This window comes from Glycine max, chromosome 12, assembly GCF_000004515.6.
Source record: "Glycine max cultivar Williams 82 chromosome 12, Glycine_max_v4.0, whole genome shotgun sequence".
Taxonomy (NCBI): Eukaryota; Viridiplantae; Streptophyta; class Magnoliopsida; order Fabales; family Fabaceae; genus Glycine; species Glycine max.
Genome location: NC_038248.2, coordinates 37245454 through 37266736, shown reverse-complemented (window position 1 = coordinate 37266736; position 21283 = coordinate 37245454). Strand labels below are relative to the sequence as shown.

The following is a 21283-nucleotide window of genomic DNA, read 5'->3' as shown; positions in this document are numbered from 1 at the left end:
ATTGACCAACAAAGATAGAGCAAAAGGAATTATAATGAATCGATGGAGGGAGTTATTATTTTTTTCTAATGCAAGCAGAGAGTAAAGCAAATAATTGGTTTGAAATTGATACCTTGACTAATTTGGAGTCTTATGCAAATGTCCTGAAATGAAAATCTTTTCTTCACAAATTGAAGCAACTAATCTAGCACGAGAGAGAAAAGTAAATTGTTACAAGCAGGAGATCTCAAAGTAATTGATCAATGAGTGTTTTTTCTTAAATACTAAACACTCTCGCAACATTATTAAATTGATAGCTTCAATGATTTGTAATCCCATATAATTACTAAAAGTATAGGTGCCCTTTAACAAATTGAAAATATTTTCTTTCAATGAGTTAAATTTTGACTAAATTAAAGGTGTCATGAGATGCAAAGGAATAAAGATATATAGGAATAAAATGTGTATTGTGCATCAAAAGATGATAGGTAATTGAGAGAGAGAACACAAGTGGGAGAATAATTGTGTATATAGTTATTTTGATTCTAGGCAAATGAATTTTTTTTGGATGAATTTAGTAACCAAATTAAGTTTGGATGTTATGAATACCAATATTTATTTGGATAATTTCAAAAAATATTTTTTCAAAATAAAAAATAAAAAAAGAAAAGAAAGAGAGAAAGAAACAAAAAATAAGGTAGTTATAAAACATGACAATGTGACTGTGGCAAGAGATATCTAGTGGAAACAAGTTATCAAACTCCACTATCAAGAGATCAAATCTATGATTTGAAAAACAAACAAAATCTGAGAAAAGTGATCATGTTGTTAATGGTGACATACTTGTAGAAACGTTAGAGGAGTGAAGTTGAGAAATTCTTGTCAAAATAATGGGTAAGGAGGTTATAAAGTTAGAATCCTATGTAATGGTTGGAGAAGTTACAAAATCAAAAATTGTGGATGATTTTGCACTATCCGTGAAATATAAACAAAAGAGAATTAATTGATATGTATGTAACATTTAAATTATTAGGGTAAAATGGTCTTAAAAAAATGAAAACTAAAAAGTAGTTAGTGCAAATGGTATTCCTTTTATATATCTATTGTTATGTTATAAATTATAGATAAAATATTAAATTGGAGTTTGTAAAACATAAAAAACCAAACTAAACAAAAATTAAAACATAAAAAAAACTAAACATATAGTTTAGCCAATAAAATAATCAGCATCAAACAACCTAACTCACAGTTTGAAATTTTGACTCCCAAACCATAAAAAAAGATTGGATAAATGAGTGGGAGATTAAGTGTTGTTCCCTCATTTAGTCATTTTCCTATTTTAAGCAACCAACAAAAGTTACTAGCAAGTGCATGTATATATGTTTCATTGTAATTTTTTTTTTTCTAGACATGTTTTATTATAAAGTGACAAGGTTGAATCCTCACTACATGATTTTGTTCCAAGACTGATATAACCGCCTGGTCCTATAAATAGAGTTCCATATGTACCGATAAAACTACTACTCACTCAAACAACCTAATTTACATTCCAAATTTTCCAAGGAACATGATGAAGTGTTTTTCTCCATTACGATCCCGCACGAGTTGCCGTGTCAATCTAGCTTCGTTGTCCAACGACGACAACCACCGCACTATGGTTCATTCCTCCGCAGATTCACGGCCTTTCAAATGCGGCAAATCACGGTGGCAATCGGCCCTTTCAATCATCAAGGAGGATCATGTTTGCATGGCTGAAGATCACCAAAACATCATTGATCGGAAATTAGACAAGAAATCTTTGGTTGCAATTCTCCCTCCCATCGACGATTACTTAACGTGAGTTTTTATTTCTCAAATAACATTATCATAAGGGTAAATAAATATTGAGTATTATGATATTACTCTATCACAATTCTTCATATGATTTTCATAAGAGAAATAGTTAAGATACAATAGAGTTTTATCTTATTCAATTTTTTTTTATCTATTTTAAAAAATACTCGATATTTATTTAAGATTATAATAATTATTTAAAATCATATTAACGAGAATTTCTAATTAATTATTATTAGTGTTGTTGTTATATTTTTTTATATACTTTTCAGGAACAGGCCCGAAAAGCCCAAGCGGGTTCTAATGGTGGCACCGTTCTCCTTCTCCATGTTTTGAGTTTGGCTTATTCTTGTTGCTTCTCTGCTAATAGTTGTATTTCATATACTATACACTTTTGTGGATCTTGCAATTGATTGTACATATTCAATATTTCGACCACACGTGTGCATTGATTTAGATCAAAACACGACAACAATGGCCGGATTGATTCATGGATTTATTAAATTGGCTATTGGGAAAGAGATCTAGCCATCTAGGGATCTTTGCGTTTGGCGCCCGATTCTAGGAATTAATTTATCCATTACTGTACAAGTCTGTATTGATAAGAAAATAGTATACGAAATCAAAAGATGAAACTATTTCATATCAACGAGTTTCAAACTAAATCGTTATTGATTAACTTTACTCCATATGTGCAATCAATTCTTGATCAAATGTGGTTTTTCTTAAACAGAGATAAATTTGATTTCCTTCTTATGACTCATTTTGATCTCTCATTCTCTATATATATTCACATGTGTGAGAATTCATTTGGGTTTCAAGATAGAATAAGAACTTTTTTTGATGAGCCAGATATAATAAGAACTTAACATGCATGCATAAATATTTTATAGAGATTCCTAATGAACAAGGATGCATATATATAAGGAATGACATATTGCTTAAAATACACTTACTTAACAGAGAATAAATAATAGTTTAATATGGATAATATAGATTCCTTATAAATAAGGATGTGTATATTGTTTGAATTTATAAGAATACACGTGTTGTTTTGTAATAGAAAATAATTGAGAAATACACGTATATATTATTATTAGTACGGATAATTTCTGGGTTGCAAATGCACAACATGCAAAATAGTAAAATGAATAACAACTAAAAAATGGGAACTAAATTGATGTAAATTCTTATTTTACATTAAATAAGAATTTTACATAAAAAAATAAACAATTTATCAAATAAGTAATCATTTTACCAAAAAAATAACAATTCGGATAGACACGATAGATTAATTTTAGAGTATGATTTGTGCAATACACAAGAGAAATGAAAATAAATAATTTACCTAAAATAGTGTAGAGACACAAAAGGTAAAAAATGCAATCAAATCATGCATTGAGGAGGAAAGAAGAAGAAGAAAAAATAATAGTAGTAAACTAAGAGTATTATACTCCTTAATACGCAATAAGAGAATTAATTTTAAAAATGATTCAAAATTGAGATTTATTCAGAGGTAAAACACGACTGAACATTTTACTTAGATTCAAATAAAATCAACCAACCAATTTATCCTATTTTCACCGATCAAGTGTTCAACTCATTCTTAAGATCAATTGTCATTTTTTCATCAATCATACATTCAAGCAACCATAGGTGTAGACCTAGCATATGAAAGACACTTGCCACAGATAACAATAAATCCCACTAAAAAATGTGACAGACTCATGAAAGAGTTACCAAACTCCTCAACACGTTGCTTATACTCCCATTGAAACCTTAGTCGAGTACGCATAATTCATACTTCCTAGTCACTACTTAATCAAATTCATACTTAGAGCGTTAAAGTCTTTGCAAATATGCTCCCTTCCAACTCCGACACCATAAAATAAACCCATTAACACACAAAGAAGCTACTACTATTGAGCAATTTGCAACTACCTAGCATTGTAATGAAACCCTATTCCGACACATTTAGAACAATGACTTACCCAAAAGATATAAAAGGCGAACAAAAAATAAACAATATCTATCTTTTTGCTAGTTTAAATTGAATTTATTTCACGCTTGGACCATTCGAGCAATTTTTTATCACCTTTTATGGGTCCATCATCGCCTTCAAGGCTGAAGCACGGACCATGGAATGGGCCAATGGAGCAGCCCAAGTTGGTATACATGTGTGGATTTGAGGGAAATTTGTGTTGAGTCAACACCTACTAGATTTAGATCTTAAAAAAGACTCACCCCGCCCTGACCCTTTTCCCCACCCAAATCTAAAGCCTCTTCCCCCATCTACAGGGGCATTCCCGTACTTTACCTCAGTGAGCAACAATAAATACACGCAAAAGAAAAGAAAAATAATGAAATTTACACGAAGGTTTCGTTCGTCTTTCACCCAGACCAACAACATCAAGAAGAACAAGGCAAGGAGGAGAACATATAATAGCAGAGAGAGGAAGCGCCAAGAACGAATACACTGTTACTAATTACCCTATATTTCTCTCGCCAGAAACTGCACGTGTCGATCTTCCTTCTTCTCACGCTCCAAATTCAAACCTTCAGCTACGCTCTTCTCTCCGATCTATCGTCTTTATTTCTCTCTTTATTTTCTCGGTAATTTCCTCTTCTCCTTTTTCTGTTTTTAATTTTTAACGGCGCGGTTCAAATCTTGAAGCGTGTTTTTCTTTTCTACGTAAGTTTCCTCGTCCGTTCGCTCGCTCGCTCGTGCGGGTGAGTGAATTATACGCATTTGCTTCGGTTTTGACATGGCTTGTGGTTTTGTGTGGAATTTAGGGTTTTCCATTGGAAGCGAGGGTTGAATTGAGGCGAAGCATTTGCAGCATGAGCATCGACAGCCCCGAGCAAGGGGACAGCTAGGTTTTCGAGGTTCCGACTGTGGAGGGCGAGATTTCCATGGGTGATGGAGGCGTCGCGTGCATGCATTTGCAGTATATTATGGAGAGGTTGCCCAGTTCTGAGAAGACTGTTTGCGGAGGCAAGAGTGGGAATGGCTTCAATTCCAAGTTGCGCAAGTTTGCTGGCAACGAGAGGAGGAAGATGAAACCGAGGAAGAGCGAATTGGGGTTGGACAGAGTGAGCAAGAGGAGCAGCAGCAGCAACGATGTTGAGAATGGTGGCGAAGTGGAGAAGCAGCAGCATGAGAAGGTGCAGAAGGAGGAAGTGGAGGAGGGCGAATTGGGCACTTTGAAGTGGCCAAGAGCTGACCTGGAGAATGGGGAGTTTGTGCCGGAGATGCCGCCGCCACCGAAGAGAGGCGAGGTTGAGAACGGGGAGATTGTGAGTGAGAAATGGAAAGGAAGGGAGCTAGAGAAGGGGGAGATTGGTTCTGGGAAATGGAGGAAAGAGGATGTGGAAAGAGGGGAGATAGTGAGTGAGAAGGGTGGTAGGAAAGGGGAAGCTGATAGAGGTGAATACGGGTCGTGGAGAGGAGGAAAGGATGAAATTGAGAAGGGAGAGTTCATTCCAGATAGATGGTATAAGGGAGATTATGATAACAGTAGAATCCGCAGGTACCATTCAGGTAGGGACAAAGGGGGGAAAATTGAACGTGAACGTGAACGTGAACGTGAAAATACACCTTCTTCTGGGAGATATACCGGGGATGACTTTTTTAGAAAGAAGGAGTTAAATAGAAGTGGGACTCAGCATGTTAAAAGTTCTCCCAGGTGGGAGGGTGGTGGACAACAGCGGAATGTAAGGATCAGTTCAAAGATTGTGGATGACGAGAAGAATGTACACAGCAATGGTAAGGACCATACACGAGATTACTCTTCTGGGAGTCGCTTGAAGAGGCTTGGCAATGATACTGACAGCTATGAGCGGAAGCAATCTGCAGATTATGCCGGGTTGAAAAGCAGAAGGCTTTCTGATGATAGCTGTCGCCAAGTTTATTCGGAGAACTATTCTCGTCATTCTCCACGCTCTGTGGAACGGTCTTACAAAAATAATAATGCCACAAAATTATCAGCAGACAAGTATTCTTTGTCCACCAGACCGGCTTATGACAGGCATGGACGCAGCCCTGGTCATTCTGAGCGGTCCCCACGAGACCGAGGTAGGTATTATGATCATAGGGATCGCACTCCAGTGCGTCGATCTCCCTGTGGTCGTGACAGATCTCCGTATAACCGGGAGAAATCCCCCCATGGGCGGGAGAAGTCCCCATATATGAGGAACTGGGATAGAAGTCGTCAGCATGATCATAAATTGAGAAGTCCAATGCGTGCTGAGCAGTCGCCACCAGATCGAAGTTCGCATCATGATCGCAGGGATTGTACCCCAAATTTGGCAGAAGCATCTCCCCTTCAACGAGCGAGGAAAGACTGTCGACAGGAATCAAGTAGTAAAACCTTATCAAGTGAAAAACATGATTCCCAAAATAGTTGCAAGGATCGTGAAGATAAGCAGATTCAAAGGGAGTCAAATTGTTCAAGTACAGAATCTCAAAATGAAAAAAGTGTGCAAGTTACCATTAAGTCTGTTGAGAAAGACATCTGCAGTGAACCTCTAAAGGAACAGCAGAGTTGCAGCCCAACTGTCAGCCACAAAGAATCTCCTCACTCCGAGCCACCTCCTGAGGAGCTGCCTTCGATGGAGGAAGATATGGACATTTGTGATACCCCTCCACATGCCCCTGTGATGACAGATTTGTCGTCAGGGAAATGGTATTACCTTGACTATGGTGGTGTAGAAAATGGACCTGCTAAATTGTGTGACATCAAGGTCCTTGTTGATGAAGGTGTACTAATGTCTGATCACTTCATCAAGCACTTAGATAGTGACAGGTGGTTAACATTTGAAAATGCTGCCTCACCTTTGGCACGTCAGAGCTTTCCATCAATTGTGTCTGATACCATAACTCAACTGGTAAATCCTCCAGAAGCTCCTGGTAATATCTTGTCTGATGGAGCAGATATTCTTCAATCTGCTCATGATAATCACCAGGAAATGCAGCCACCAGTTTGCCCTAATGACAGTGTGTTTACATCTGAACTTTTGGAGGACCTCCACATAGATGAAAGAGTTAGAAATCTGTTAGAGGGTTATGATGTCACTCCTGGGATGGAACTTGAGGCAATAAAAGGTATTTTGTACTGTCAATGAAATTCTTGAGAATTTCTTTAGAATAAATCTCAAAATTTGTTGTCAATCTCAACCCGGGTCGTCTTTGCTGAGGTATTTCATCTTTTTCACCTTGGTTATTGTTATTTATGCTTGCAGAAGCACTGCAAATGAATTTTGAAAATGCAAAAGGGGAGGGATTGGAAGACTATGAAGGTACGAAATTGCTTTGTGGTTCTTGTCTGTCTTCATCTTTTTATTCATGATTTTTTGTTTTTGCGTTTGATATTTCTTATAAGGTTTAATTAAGTTTTTAATCCCCCAACTTTTTCAGATTCCAATTTTTAGTCCCTAAAAATTTTGTCCCCAACTTTTTTAACTTTTGGTCCTCCATTAATTTTCCATCAGCATTTTTAGTCTCTAATTTTTTTTCCCATTTTTAGTCCCTCCTTAATTTTATATTTGTGACTAATTTTGAGCAATACAAATAAACGAGGGATTAAAAATGGGCAAAACTTTTTACAGGGACTAAAAATGCTGACGAAAAATTAATAGAGGACTAAATGTTGTCAAAAAAGTTGAGGGACTAAAATTTATAATCTGAAAAAGTTGAGGGACTAAAAACTTCATTAACCCTTATAAAGATGCTGTATTCTGACAAGTTTGACTTTTTTTGGAGCATTATATATTGTGATATTTTCAAATTGTTGGTCCTTTTTGGAAAATTTTCAATTTGGTTTGGTTTGGTTTTCTGGTATCCGGCAATATTGAGGATTTTATTGTTGGAATTCTTCATTACTAGTGTTTTGTCTTTTTTCACGGAATACAGCTTCTTGTTTTCGTTTCTAATATTTTACTGCTCGTGCATTGACAAGTGGGACCGATTTCTTGATGCTGGTATTACTTGACTGAGAGCTGATAAATATTTGAAACTTGCATATAAGCATTAACAGGTGTGCTTTGTAATTTGGAAATAATATTGTTCAGTATTTTAAATTCCCATAGTGGTGCGTGGTGGCCTGCCCCAAAAACACTACAGAGGGTTGCTATTTTGAATTTTTTTTACATAGTTTATAATGTATACATATAAATTCACAAAAAAAGAAAGAAAATACTCGAAATTAATGACATTCATAATTAACAATAAATAGTTATAGGTGTCTTAAACAAAACATACAAGTAAATCCCAACAAAAGTCATATACTAGTTTTCTAGATACAAATCATCAATCATCATCTTCTAGATCCAAGTCTCTTTATCATTTGACTACTATTACAGCTGTAGATTCAATTTTGAAAAATGAAATCCCAAAAATACCCCCCCTCCCAAGAAAATAAAAGTGCTAAGGTCTCTGTTAAGAGAGTTTTCTTGGAATCATCTCATAGTGCCGCTACGGCTGCTATTTGGTCTGCTATGGTCACTATGCTAAATCACTCCACTATGGCCGCCCCTAGCGGCTCTATAGCATGCTATTTAAAACCTTGTCATTTTTTCAAGCAAATGCATTTGGATTTTGGAGTTTGTGTCTAAAATCTCTCATGTAGTTTTTTTATGTCTACAAAATGCTTTGGTTATTATTCATAAAATATAAGGTAACTTGCATTTCATCTTAGGCTTCAATCTGTTGCCCTTTTGTTATTTCTCTCAGTTGAACAAAAAGTTTGCATTAATCCCTTCAATCATGTATGGTGGTTTGGTATGTCATTGTATGTTAGCAAATGATTTGGTGGGTTGATCATAATAATACAAAATTTTGAATTAATTTACATATTGGAGTAATTAAATCACACTTTCTGATTTTTATTAAAAACAAAAATGCAAATCATGTCAGATTATTTGTAATTTTTACATCATATATGGAACTTAAAATTGCAATTTCATTCATTTTGTTATGCCCACGCACCCAAAAATATTTTGTGGATTATGTTTATCCTTCCTCTGGATAAGTTAAAAAATAAATGGATATGAATTTAAGAGTTAGATGTGCCATGACAAAAGTATCTTTGTCTTTGTTCAGGTTTTCTTTGGAGTGTTTCCTGCCTTAGGGAAGATTGTGATTCAAGTGCTGATTTAGCATCAAGAGATTCTGAATCTCAGTCAAGTATGACCTGTGATAAGGATAATGGACTTGCCTTTGGTATTTCTAGTGACTGGTTTTCCACCCATTGGTCATGTAAAGGTGGTGACTGGAAGAGGAATGATGATGCCCAAGATAGATATTCTAGAAAGAAACTTGTCCTAAATAATGGTTTTCCATTATGTCAAATGGTAAAGTCTGGATGTGAAGATCCTCGTTGGCCTCAAAAAGATGACTTGTATTTTCCTTCTCAAAGCAGGAGGCTTGATCTTCCTCTGTGGGCTTTCTGTGCTGATGAGCGGGATGATTGCAGTGTTGCTAGCAAATCAGTTCAAAGTAAGCCTGCTTCTGTGAGAGGAGTGAAAGGCAATGTTCTTTCGGTGGTCAGGATAAATGCATGTGTAGTTAAGGATCAGGGATCATTGGTCTCTGAGTCACGCCACAAGACTCGGGTCAAGGAAAGACATCATTCAAGGTCAACTCGGCCCTTCTCTTCAACCAGTGATAGCAAGAGATCATCAACTGAACAAGATTCTCTGTCAAAAGCTGTTAGTGATCAAGGTTCTTACCAGATCGTGGAATTCATTAACACCCCTAAAGATCATCTCTGTACTATCCGTGAGTTGCAATTACATTTGGGTGACTGGTATTATCTTGATGGTTCTGGGCGTGAAAGGGGCCCCTCATCATTTTCAGAGTTACAGTATTTAGTAGATCAAGGTATCATAAAAAAACATAGTAGTGTGTTCAGGAAAAGTGATAAACTATGGGTTCCTATTACCTCTGCAACAGGAACTTCTGATGGCAGTCTCAGGAGCCAGCAAGAAAGCAGTTTGATATCTGGTGCATGCTCTGGTTTTCCATCAAAGCAAACTCAAGTTGTTTCATTTGGCGAAACGTACACAAATTCAACTTTATTTAACTGCTTACATCCTCAGTTTGTTGGTTATACTCGTGGGAAGCTACATGAACTGGTAATGAAATCATATAAAAGCCGGGAGTTTGCTGCAGCTATAAATGAGGTTTTAGATCCCTGGATCAATGCAAAACAACCAAAGAAGGAAATTGAAAAACAAATATATTGGAAATCAGGTATTGATTAGTCCTTTGATTTTTTTGATTTGTCCACCCCCCCTCCTTGACTCTGGTTGTAAATTTAACCATTTTTTTTGGTTCAAACCACATTTTTTTAAGATATTAGGGATTGGGTAACTAATTTCTTTCCTTTTAGACTAATATGTTAGCTTGACTAGTATAAATTAGGCTCATTTGCTAGCAAATTTAACCTTCTGACCAATGTTTGTTGCCTTGTCATTTGCTCCTGTGTGGTAGTGTGCCTTAGATTGGTTTATCATGGAAAATTTGATTCAAATGGTCTCCTGATTAATTTTTATTAATTTATTTTCTTTTTTTTGTGTATGTGTTGGGACATGTAAATTTTAGAAGGCGATGCACATGCTGCCAAAAGAGCCCGGATGCTGGTTGATGATAGTGAAGATGAAATTGATTTGGAAGATGATGATGTTAATATCGAGAAGGATGAATCCACTTTTGAAGATCTATGTGGTGATGCTACTTTCCCTGAAGAAGAAATTGGTATTACTGATTCTGATGTGGGAAGCTGGGGAAATTTGGAAGGTCGAGTGTTAGCACGGATCTTCCATTTTTTGAAATCTGATTTGAAGTCCCTTGTTTTTGCTTCAATGACTTGCAAGCGCTGGAGAGCTGCTGTAAGGTTTTATAAAGAAGTGTCAATACAGGTCAATTTGTCATCCTTAGGTCATTCCTGCACTGATACCATGTTGTGGAAGATTTTGGTAGGTTTGATATAATTCACATTTTCAGGAATATTTCTCATTCTTTATTTCCTCTAATCTGATTATTTGTTTGCAGAATGCTTACGAGAAAGACAAGATCAATTCTATCATTCTAAGGGGTTGTGTCAATATTACGGCTGGCATGCTTGAGAAAATTCTTCTTTCATTTCCTTGTTTATTTACAATAGACATTAGAGGGTGCAACCAGTTTGGAGAGCTGACTCTTAAATTTGCCAATGTGAAATGGATCAAGAGCCAAAGTTTGCACTTGACTAAAATTGCAGAGGAGTCTCATAAAATTAGAAGCCTTAAACATATTACAGAGCTAACCTCTTTTGTTTCCAAATCCAGCAGTTTAGGTATAGATGATTTTGGTCAATTGAAGGATTACTTTGATAGTGTGGATAAGAGAGATACCAAGCAGTTATTCCGTCAAAACTTGTACAAGCGGTCAAAACTATACGATGCTAGAAAGTCCTCCTCCATTCTATCTAGGGATGCTCGTACAAGACGTTGGGCAATCAAGAAATCTGAAAGTGGCTATAAGAGGATGGAGGAATTCCTTGCTTTAAGACTAAGGGAAATTATGAAGACAAATTCCTGCGACTTTTTTGTGTCCAAGGTACTGTGTAGAATTCTTTTAATGTCACTTTCATGAAGTTCTTCTTTGTTACTCATTATTCTGTTTTGGCTTATTCTTTCTTCGTTAATAGGTTGCAGAAATTGAGGCTAAAATGAATAGTGGTTATTACAGTAGCCGTGGGTTGAATTCTGTGAAAGAGGACATAAGTAGAATGTGCCGTGATGCAATAAAGTAAGTTCTCTTTCTGTTTTGCTTTTTTCAATGGGAGATGGTGATTATTCTCACTTTTTTCTGATGCCAGGGTTATATTGTTGTTGTTGGACACATTGAAATGAAGATGATGATACGGCTTAGTAGTTTATGATGACAAGAATTGAAAGACCCTTTAGTCTGTCATTTTTTTTTTGTCAAAATCCTGATTGAGTGCTGTATGTTCTTGCTATGGAGCTGTTTTATTCTCAGGTGTATGCATAAGAGCAATTGTAGTTATCTTTCATCTATACTAAATTTGGTGGGTTTGCATATGTCTTAGTTGTTTTGCAACCTGATATTATCTTCAAAATTTACATATTATATGTTGCAGTTGTCTCTGTTTATGGACTTGTTCATTTAGCAGCTCATGTTTCTTTGGTCGTTCAAAATGTGGGTGTTTCATCTGAAAAGCACATTTTTAATTTGTTCATATGGTTATTACAGAGTGAAGAATCGGGGTGATGCTAGTGACATGAACCATATCATCACATTGTTTATTCAGCTTGCAACACGGCTGGAAGAGAGTTCTAGATCTGTGCACGATAGAAATGAACTACTGAAATTATGGGACAATGACTTGCCTGCAGGGTCCTGCTCTACTTTCTCAAAGTATAAGAAGAATAGATTGGTGAATGAAAGGAAGTATAGGAGCAATGGAACTCATGGTGGTTTGGATAATGTGGAATATACCTCTGATAGAGAAATTAGGAGGCGCTTATTAAAGTTGAACAAGAAATCTATGGACTCAGAGAGTGAAACATCTGATGATGATCTTGATAAGTCTTATGAAGATGGGAAGAGTGACAGTGATACTACAACCTCTGACTCTGAAAGTGACCGAGAAGTACATTCAGAAAGTCTAAGTAGGGAGTCAAGAGGGGATGGATACTTTACGTCTGAGGAAGAGTTGGGTTTTATAACTGATGATCGAGAGTGGGGTGCTCGCATGACAAAAGCAAGTCTGGTTCCTCCAGTTACTAGAAAATATGAAGTCATTGACCAATATTGCATTGTAGCTGATGAGGAGGATGTGCGAAGGAAGATGAGGGTTTCATTACCTGATGACTATGCTGAGAAGCTGAGTGCACAAAAGAATGGCACTGACGAGTCAGATATGGAACTTCCTGAAGTAAAAGATTACAAACCTAGAAAGCAGCTAGGAAATGAGGTTATCGAGCAAGAAGTTTATGGAATTGATCCTTATACGCACAATCTTTTGCTTGATTCTATGCCAGAGGAGTTAGATTGGTCTTTGCAGGAGAAGCATTTGTTTATAGAAGACACACTCCTTCGAACATTGAATAAGCAAGTTAGGAATTTTACTGGAGCTGGAAGTACTCCAATGAGCTACCCGTTGCGGTCTGTTATTGAAGATATTAAAAAGTTCGCTGAGGAGGATTGTGATGTGAGAATGGTTAAAATGTGTCAAGGTATTCTAAAGGCCATAGACAGTCGTCCAGATGACAAATATGTAGCTTATAGGAAGGTATATGCTTTTTGTGTCAGTTAACTACAATTTAACAGTTATCTTCCTATAGTTTTCTAGTGTATCATCTCTGATTGTTTTCTGTCTTTGAACTGTTATTTTTCGTGGTTCTGATACTATCTGTTTGGGATGGATCATGCAGGGGCTTGGTGTTGTTTGCAACAAGGAAGAAGGCTTTGCTGAAGATGATTTTGTTGTGGAGTTTTTGGGAGAGGTATTGCTTAATGGAAATACACCCATGAAACACAGTTCTTTGATTATTTAATTTGAAATGTCTATGTTTCTTTGTGCTTGCTCCTACTTTGGACTAAATGCAGTTTTCCAGTGTAATGTTAAATATTTAAGCAATGATCCATCTAACGAGTGAGTATAAAACTGAATTTGTTGTGTCTCTTTTTACATGATTAAACTACTCTTATCTATTCTCTGCAAAAAGTACAAATCTATATATTTCCATATTTTACATATGAAACATAATGTCAAATGTCCAAGCAATAATCCATGCTATTCACTAGAGAGAATAGAAAACTCTGCAGACACAATTTTTTTGTTTTCTCTATTGTGATTAAACCGGTTATGATCTATTTTCTAAAAATCTAGGTATTTTATCTTTTGCATGTGCAGCATATTAAGTGTGCAGTAATTTACTCTCTAATTTGTGCCTATAACAAATTGTGGCCTATTAGATCCTAGACTTATCTAGTTAGCCTCAGGGATTTGAAGTTTTGAACTATTTCTGAAATTGCTAGCTAAGGTTCTGTATAAAATTTTTCATTCACAATACTTGTAGATATAGGTGTCTGTTCTTTTGGATTGATGTGCTCTTCTGGTTCAGTGTATCTTATGCACATAATTATTTACTTTAGAAGTTTAGGCTATTGCATCATATGCTTATATGATTTTGTGTTGGCGAGGCATTATAATTACTGTTATATTGTTTTCATAGGTTTATCCTGTGTGGAAGTGGTTTGAGAAACAAGACGGGATTCGATCTCTGCAGAAAGATAGTAAAGATCCAGCACCAGAATTCTATAACATCTACCTTGAGAGGCCAAAGGTGCCTGTCCCTTCAAAATATTGAGTTTTTGTTGTTTAACTTGATATGGTTAATCCATCTTCCATTCTATACTGATTCAATCTTACAATTTTCATGACAGGGTGATGCTGATGGGTATGACCTAGTTGTTGTTGATGCCATGCACATGGCTAATTATGCCAGTCGAATATGTCATTCTTGCCGACCTAATTGTGAAGCCAAGTAAGTTGTATGTCATTGATGTTATATTTGCCCACTTAATCAGCTCCTGATACTAGCTAGTTCTCTTCAAATTTCATCAAAAATAAAAAAATCCCAAAAATTCCTCTTCAAACTCTAATATCAAATTTCCACTAAAGTTTTGGCTTCCAAACTTAAAAGTTTATTTCATATCCCGTATCAATTGTTAATCCCCAATTATTTTAATAGAAAATAAGATTTTAATGATTTTATGCAAAAAATAAAAAATGGACAAGAGAATCAAATGTGTTTAATTTTAAAAATAGAGGCTCAATTTACTAAAAAAAAAATCGTTGGGGACCAAAATTGCTCTACTAGAAGGACCAAAAATGAACTTGAGCGTTTTTGCCAATAAGAATTTGAATGCCTGACTTTTTATATGCAAGCATTACTTAAGTCAACATGCAAAGTTGTTGGTTCATATTCTATTGTGTTCTTGATTCCTTTTCCTCCCCTAATCTCTTTCTGTGTTGTTTTTTACAATATGTCTGTTTTGGATGGGCTGTAAGTGCCTTTTTCATTGCTATCTTGGGTTTTCTGGTCATTTGGTGGGGAAAATTCTTTGGTAGAAGAATAGAAACGAAAGACAAATGACTTTAAAGTTCTTTAATAATGAATGGAGGGCCTAAAAGAACTTATCAAAGGAAAGGAGTAAAGAGATATTTGTGTTTGTTCATTTAAGGTGATGGTCCTAGTGGATATTCAGTTGTAAATGATGTCACTAAGTACAATTGAGTCAAAATTACTCATTTAGTTTCTTCAGTGGAAGTAAAATTTCTAGGTTTCTTTTGACAAGAAATTTCAACTAGTTGGTCGATAGATCTTCCATTTCTTTTTTGCCCCTTGTCTTGGCTGTGGCATGAAAGGTGCTGAGGGACCAAGCCTACGTGATACAAATATTGTATTTAAATCTATGTCTTTTGACCTGAGTTTGAGATTTGACCAATTGACACATTTTTGTATTCTATCTCAAATTTGTCCTTAACAATGGCTCCGGATTATTTATTGTTTAGCTGAAGATTATATTTCTAGGTTTCAATCCTTTTGTTACAATTTTTAATTGGTATATCATTTCTGCTAATTATCTGTTGTTATTTTCACTGTTTATTCAGGGTTACTGCAGTTGATGGTCAATATCAAATTGGTATTTATAGTCTTCGTGAAATTCAACATGGTGAGGAGATCACTTTCGACTATAATTCTGTAACAGAGGTTTGTCCTGTTGCAACTGACTTTTGTCTATTCTATACCATGAGATAAATGTATTTTCAGTATATCTTTGTCTAATGAGTACCTTTCATATCATTGCAGAGCAAGGAGGAGTATGAAGCGTCAGTTTGTTTGTGTGGAAGCCAAGTATGCCGGGGGAGCTATCTGAATCTGACTGGTGAAGGAGCTTTCCAAAAGGTTTGGACTTGTAGGAAATTTGACTTGTAGGTGCTAAGAAAAGATAAAAGGAGACATAAATATTCTTAATTCTTCAATGGAATTACTGGACATGCTTTCATGTTGGTACTTGGTAGTGTTTTTCACATGAAACCTGAAACCCTGGCTTGGGTTGCTTTAGAATAATTTAGTTTCTATTATCGAAAAGTTTTTTCTAATTTGGTTACTCCATCTGTTGAATGGAATATGTTGTCTGTTCTCTCAGGTTTTGAAGGACTCTCATGGAATTCTCGATCGGCAATATTTGATGCTAGAAGCTTGTGAATTAAATTCCGTGTCTGAAGAGGACTATAATGACCTGGGAAGAGCTGGTTTAGGCAGTTGTTTGCTTGGAGGCCTGCCAGATTGGCTTGTTGCTTATGCAGCTCGCCTTGTGTGTGCCTTCATCTGTGTTAGCAATATTTTTCTGTTTTTGTGGTTGTTTTGTGTATCAATTTTCCCTAACATATATGCTATGGTGAAGGTGAGATTCGTCAATTTTGAAAGAACAAAACTTCCTGAAGAAATTCTAAAGCATAATTTGGAAGAAAAAAGAAAATATTTTTCAGATATAATTCTTGAAGTTGAAAGGAGTGATGCCGAGGTTCAGGTGCGCTCTCTGTCTGTTGGTCTCCTTTACTTAATGTACTTTATTATCACGAGATGACATTTGTAGTATTGTATTCTCATTTTTCATCCAAACATTTATTCCCTTTTTCCCATTTTTCGTATGACTCAGGCTGAGGGTGTATACAACCAAAGGCTTCAGAATCTTGCTGTCACTCTTGATAAGGTGATTCTGCACTCTGCTATCTATATTTCCTTTTTCATTATTCTAATTTTTAATGTTGATAAGAAAAACACTTTGCATTTAAAACATGATCATAGAGGAGAAATGGTAAAGACTAATGCTTTAGGTATGGGCCTGTTGTTAACCATTAATGACTAAGCTGATACTGTTAAGATAAAGAAGCTGCATGGAATGTCAGTTTTTAGATGGTCAATAATTTTATATCTCCTGATGTACGTCAACTCGTCAAGCTTTTCACTAATACACAAATATATGTATTTTGAACTCAAGAATTGTCAACTCTTAATGTGCAGTATTGTCTCGTTGTAAATCCTTAGTTTTCCCATTTTTTCCTTCTGTAGTTCACAGATGATGCTTATTTTTAATGGTGTATTACAGGTAAGGTATGTTATGAGATGTATTTTTGGTGATCCACGGAAAGCACCACCTCCTCTTGAGAAACTCAGTCCCGAAGCAACTGTTTCCTTTCTCTGGAAAGGAGAGGGTTCATTTGTTGAGGAGCTTCTTCAGTGCATAACTCCTCATGTTGAAGAAGGCATCTTGAATGATCTCAAGTTTAAAATTCATGCTCATGATCCTTCAAATTCTGGAGATATTCAAAAAGAGCTTCGAAAGTCTCTGTTATGGTAAGTGGTTTGCACTTCTAGGTGGTATATATTTATTTTAACTTAACCTGGTGGCACTCACAATCTTTACAATTTACCTTTCTCCCATTTTCAAAGGTTGAGGGATGAGGTCCGAAATCTTCCCTGTACATATAAATGTCGGCATGATGCTGCTGCTGACCTAATCCATATTTATGCTTATACCAAGTACTTCTTTAGAATACGGGTATGTTTTTCTACTGTCAATACTAAGCTACATGGTAAAGTTAAAAAATTCTTGTCATTTTTTAATTTAAATTTGCAATTTGAAAACAGTTTTATTTTTTATCTTGCAGAATTATCAAACCATTACATCACCACCTGTCTATATCAGTCCGCTTGACTTAGGTCCCAAGTACACTAACAAGTTGGGAGCAGAATTTCAGGAGTATCGAAAGATATATGGTGAAAATTATTGTTTAGGACAGCTGATATTTTGGCATAACCAGAGTAATGCAGATCCAGATCGTAACCTGGCTAGAGCCAGCAGGGGTTGCTTGTCTTTACCAGACACCAGTTCCTTTTATGCCAAGGCTCAGAAGCCATCACGGCATTGTGTTTATGGTCCAAGGACCGTTAGATCTATGCTGGCTAGAATGGTTAGTTAGTTTTTTTATAAAAAAAAAATATTCTGTTATTGTGTTTTCATATCAGGTAGGCTCTGTATTTAGGAAATAACAAATAGGATATGTCTATCTATAGGATAAAGTTTACCCAAAAATGATGGGGTTCTGTTAGCAATAACTAACAAGCTTTTATTCCAGTAGGCAAAATGATGCTAGTGGTCAATAACAAGCAAGACATGTTACATGGCTCTTATATGCCTCTATGAGCCTTGATCAGATCCAGATCCAGCTCCTTTATCTAAGTAGCTTTTTGAACACTGTTAGGAATGACATGCTTAAAGGCTAGCCCGGATATGTTCTTTGTGATTTCCTGTCTTTGACATTGGTGATTAACCGATTATCTATTTTTGTTTATCCAGGAGAGGCAGCCGCAGAGATCTTGGCCCAAAGACCGGATATGGTCATTCAAAAGTTCTCCGAAATTCTTTGGTAGCCCAATGTTAGATGCTGTAGTTAATAACTCTCCACTGGACAGGGAGATGGTTCATTGGTTGAAGCACAGACCTGCCATATTCCAAGCCATGTGGGATCGTTAAATTTTTGCATGGTTTGGGGAATTTTGGTCAGAGAACACTCGATAATTTATAGATATGGAGGAACGGTTCATCATTCAGAGCTGCCTGCCTGTTTTAGCGTGGGGGGAGGGAGGTATGTAATTATTAAAATCCAAAAGCGTCATTCCTTGTACCGCTTTTCAGTCATTCTTGTGTACAGTTTTTTTTGCCATTGATTTGTAATTCATTTGATTGTAGGGCATTGTTTAACACTTATGTAATATTAAATGAAAGTTAGGAAGAAAAAAAAAGAAAGGTTAATTCCAGTGATTGCTGTGTTCTCATCTTCTGTTATTACATACGGCAGTCTTTTATATGCTATAAAAACGTGCACTGTAATTTTCCCCATGAATGGTCCCCATAGTGATGCCTACAAATATTCGGATTGAGTTCGCTTTGGAAACTTACAAGTGCGCGAGTGTATACTATACTGCGGAAGTTTAATGAAGAATGCTGAAGGTAAAGTTGCTTCTATTGTGGTGTCCTATTGGCACTTCACATTTGTGAGGTGGCACTTTTTGCAAACACTGATGCTGGCGTCTTTGTACTGAGCTGGCACCTGAGATAACCAGTAGCTGATAACCACCATTACTGATGGAAAAATGATAATCACTGACACTAACTCGTTTGTCCTTTTTCTCGTGTGCTTTTTGGTTGTGTGGCAGACGCCGTATGGGTGTTGATATTGTCCACCCCAAAATGGGGTGGATTGAGATGGAAAAAAGTAGAGAGAGAATTTGATAGATGTGATAGGTAGAGACTACAGAGTGATAATATCAACACCCATAGAAGAATTTATTTTTTCACCAGTATAGTATTTTTATATTGTAAATTATTATTAGTTGCCAAATGTTACCTGGTGAGCACGGTGGCCATTTTTTGATTGGGAAAAATACCCGAACCCTATTTAAAACCTAAAGAGAAAGCAAAAGTGAGAGAGATGTAAGTATAATAATAGAACGTATGATGTGATACGAAGAGTTTAAAAAAAATAGGTGTGAATAGACTATAATATGTTAAAATATTAAAGTCATTGCTTTTTTATAAATTAATTTTGTTTAGATTGGATTAAACTAATTCAATTAAAAGTGAAATTGGGTTATTAAATTACTATTTTTATTTTGAAATAAACTGCTCGCATTCATTATTTGACAATGTGGATTGTAGTATAATACAATATGGATAATGTTTTGTAGAGAGATAACAAAAATATAAAATATGTTTATAAAAAATATGATGTGACAATAAGAGAATTAGAGAGAAAACAAGATATCAAATAGGTAATAGTTATCATTACTCATATTATATTATAGTTGTGACACAAATACTAATAAAATCAAGAAAATCATCTGAATAATGAAATTGTACTCCAAGGTCTAAAATTAAATTCACCCCAACAAAGACAAAAATAACAGGTAATCCAAAATCGAACTCCAAAATGCATGGCAAATAGTAGTTAGCATCTAGTATCACAATAACAATACCAAATACAAATGAACAGAGCAATCAATGCTTTGCAGTAAGCGTTTGATTCTAGGTTTATAATTGATTTTGAATTTATTTTTACATGTTTTGGATAATTCATAAACTTTATTAATTTGACAGCATAAAAAATGAAGCAATTCAGTGTTAGAGCTTCCTGCTAGTTGTCAGTTGTCATAGTTGGGGTATTGCAGCTTTGGCCGGTAAAGGTAGCCTAGCCTGTGTTGATGGCTGGTTTCCTGGAATAGATTAAAGCGAAAAGTCACAAAGCCTACAGGAGGAGGAGGAGACATTATTATTGTAACTCGTTTCTGGAGTGATCATAGGCACCAAACGAGTCTTCAAACAAACACTGATGATTTGGTTTTCATTATTTGATTGAATATCCATTATACAAACACCTGAACCAACAATATTCATTATGTTAGTCCAAACTAATTAATTCCGATTTCTTTTTTATAATATGATCGGGTTCATTATCTGTTGATAATATATGAGTGATTACTTTTTGATGTTCAGCTCAGGCTATTAGGAACATCTGACATTCACGTGTCGGAGTTTGTCTGGAGATTGCGGTGCATGGACGGAGGAATTGCTTTACTTTATAACAACAAACGAAGCAGAATTAAATTATTGCATTTGCATGGCATGAATTAGTAACTGTATTTGCATGCATGCAACTTCTGTTTGGTTTTATTTGTCATAGAGAGAAATGATGAATACTTATACTGGTATATGATACTGATAGCACTCAGGCCCTCATCATTATCTGATAGTACCTTAAGCACGTGTTAAGCGCATGCTATATCATTATCACGCCCACCCACGCACACAATCACCCATTTTGCATAATGCAAATTCATAGAAAACTTTATTATTATTATTTATTTGTTGCAACGTAAATTGATGTTTTTTTTTTGTATTGCCCTATTACATAGAAATTGCATTCCACAACTTCTCCAGAAAAATGTTTTTTTATGGATTATTTTTTTGTAGAAAACACACGAACATGTGATTTCCGTCAAATGCCGTTTCATTTTTTTAATAAATATATATTTGTTTTAAAAAATGACTCTTTTTTCACCTTAACTTTTGATGCTTTTGTTGTATTGCATCTGATCGTACTCAACATTAACGACTCTCTCTCTCTCACTCACTCACTCACTCATAACAATTGTACAATGCTTTTATAAAAAAAACAAAAAATGTTCTTATCCCTTTATGAAGTTGTTGCTTTCGTACGTCGTCTTTATTTTTGTTCCCACAATTCTGTTAACATTTGTCGTTTTAGCTGGTTCTGGGTTAACAAATGAAAAAACACCTATACATTTTTTTAAAAAGAAAAAAGAAAAAAGA

The 21283-nt window shown here is 35.6% G+C and overlaps 1 protein-coding gene across 2 annotated transcripts; it reads left to right on the top strand.

Moving 5' to 3' along the window:
- Positions 1-4167: 4167 nt before the first annotated feature.
- LOC100804519 (histone-lysine N-methyltransferase ATXR3) lies at positions 4168-18711 on the top strand. Of its 2 annotated transcripts, XM_006592763.4 has the most exons (20): positions 4168-4425; positions 4606-6916; positions 7054-7110; positions 8912-10063; positions 10415-10788; positions 10865-11410; positions 11502-11602; positions 12068-13109; positions 13252-13323; positions 14056-14166; positions 14267-14367; positions 15498-15597; positions 15697-15792; positions 16037-16204; positions 16295-16420; positions 16550-16603; positions 17000-17247; positions 17344-17452; positions 17562-17864; positions 18251-18711. In XM_006592763.4, the coding sequence occupies exons 2-20, from the start codon at positions 4726-4728 to the stop codon at positions 18425-18427; spliced, it is 7128 nt and encodes a 2375-aa protein (XP_006592826.1). In that variant the 5' UTR covers positions 4168-4425; positions 4606-4725; the 3' UTR covers positions 18428-18711. The 2 variants fall into 2 exon arrangements, with proteins under 2 accessions (XP_006592826.1, XP_006592825.1); XM_006592762.4 differs by having other exon boundaries at positions 16037-16420.
- The last annotated feature ends 2572 nt before the right edge of the window (positions 18712-21283 follow it).

Coding starts and splice junctions, on each gene's coding strand:
- LOC100804519 (XM_006592762.4), top strand. CDS start 4,726: ATGGGTGATGGAGGCGTCGCGTGCATGCATTTGCAGTATATTATGGAG. Junction 13,110..13,251: donor AATATGTAGCTTATAGGAAG/GTATATGCTTTT, acceptor TGGATCATGCAG/GGGCTTGGTGTTGTTTGCAA. Junction 15,793..16,036: donor GTGAAGGAGCTTTCCAAAAG/GTTTGGACTTGT, acceptor CTGTTCTCTCAG/GTTTTGAAGGACTCTCATGG.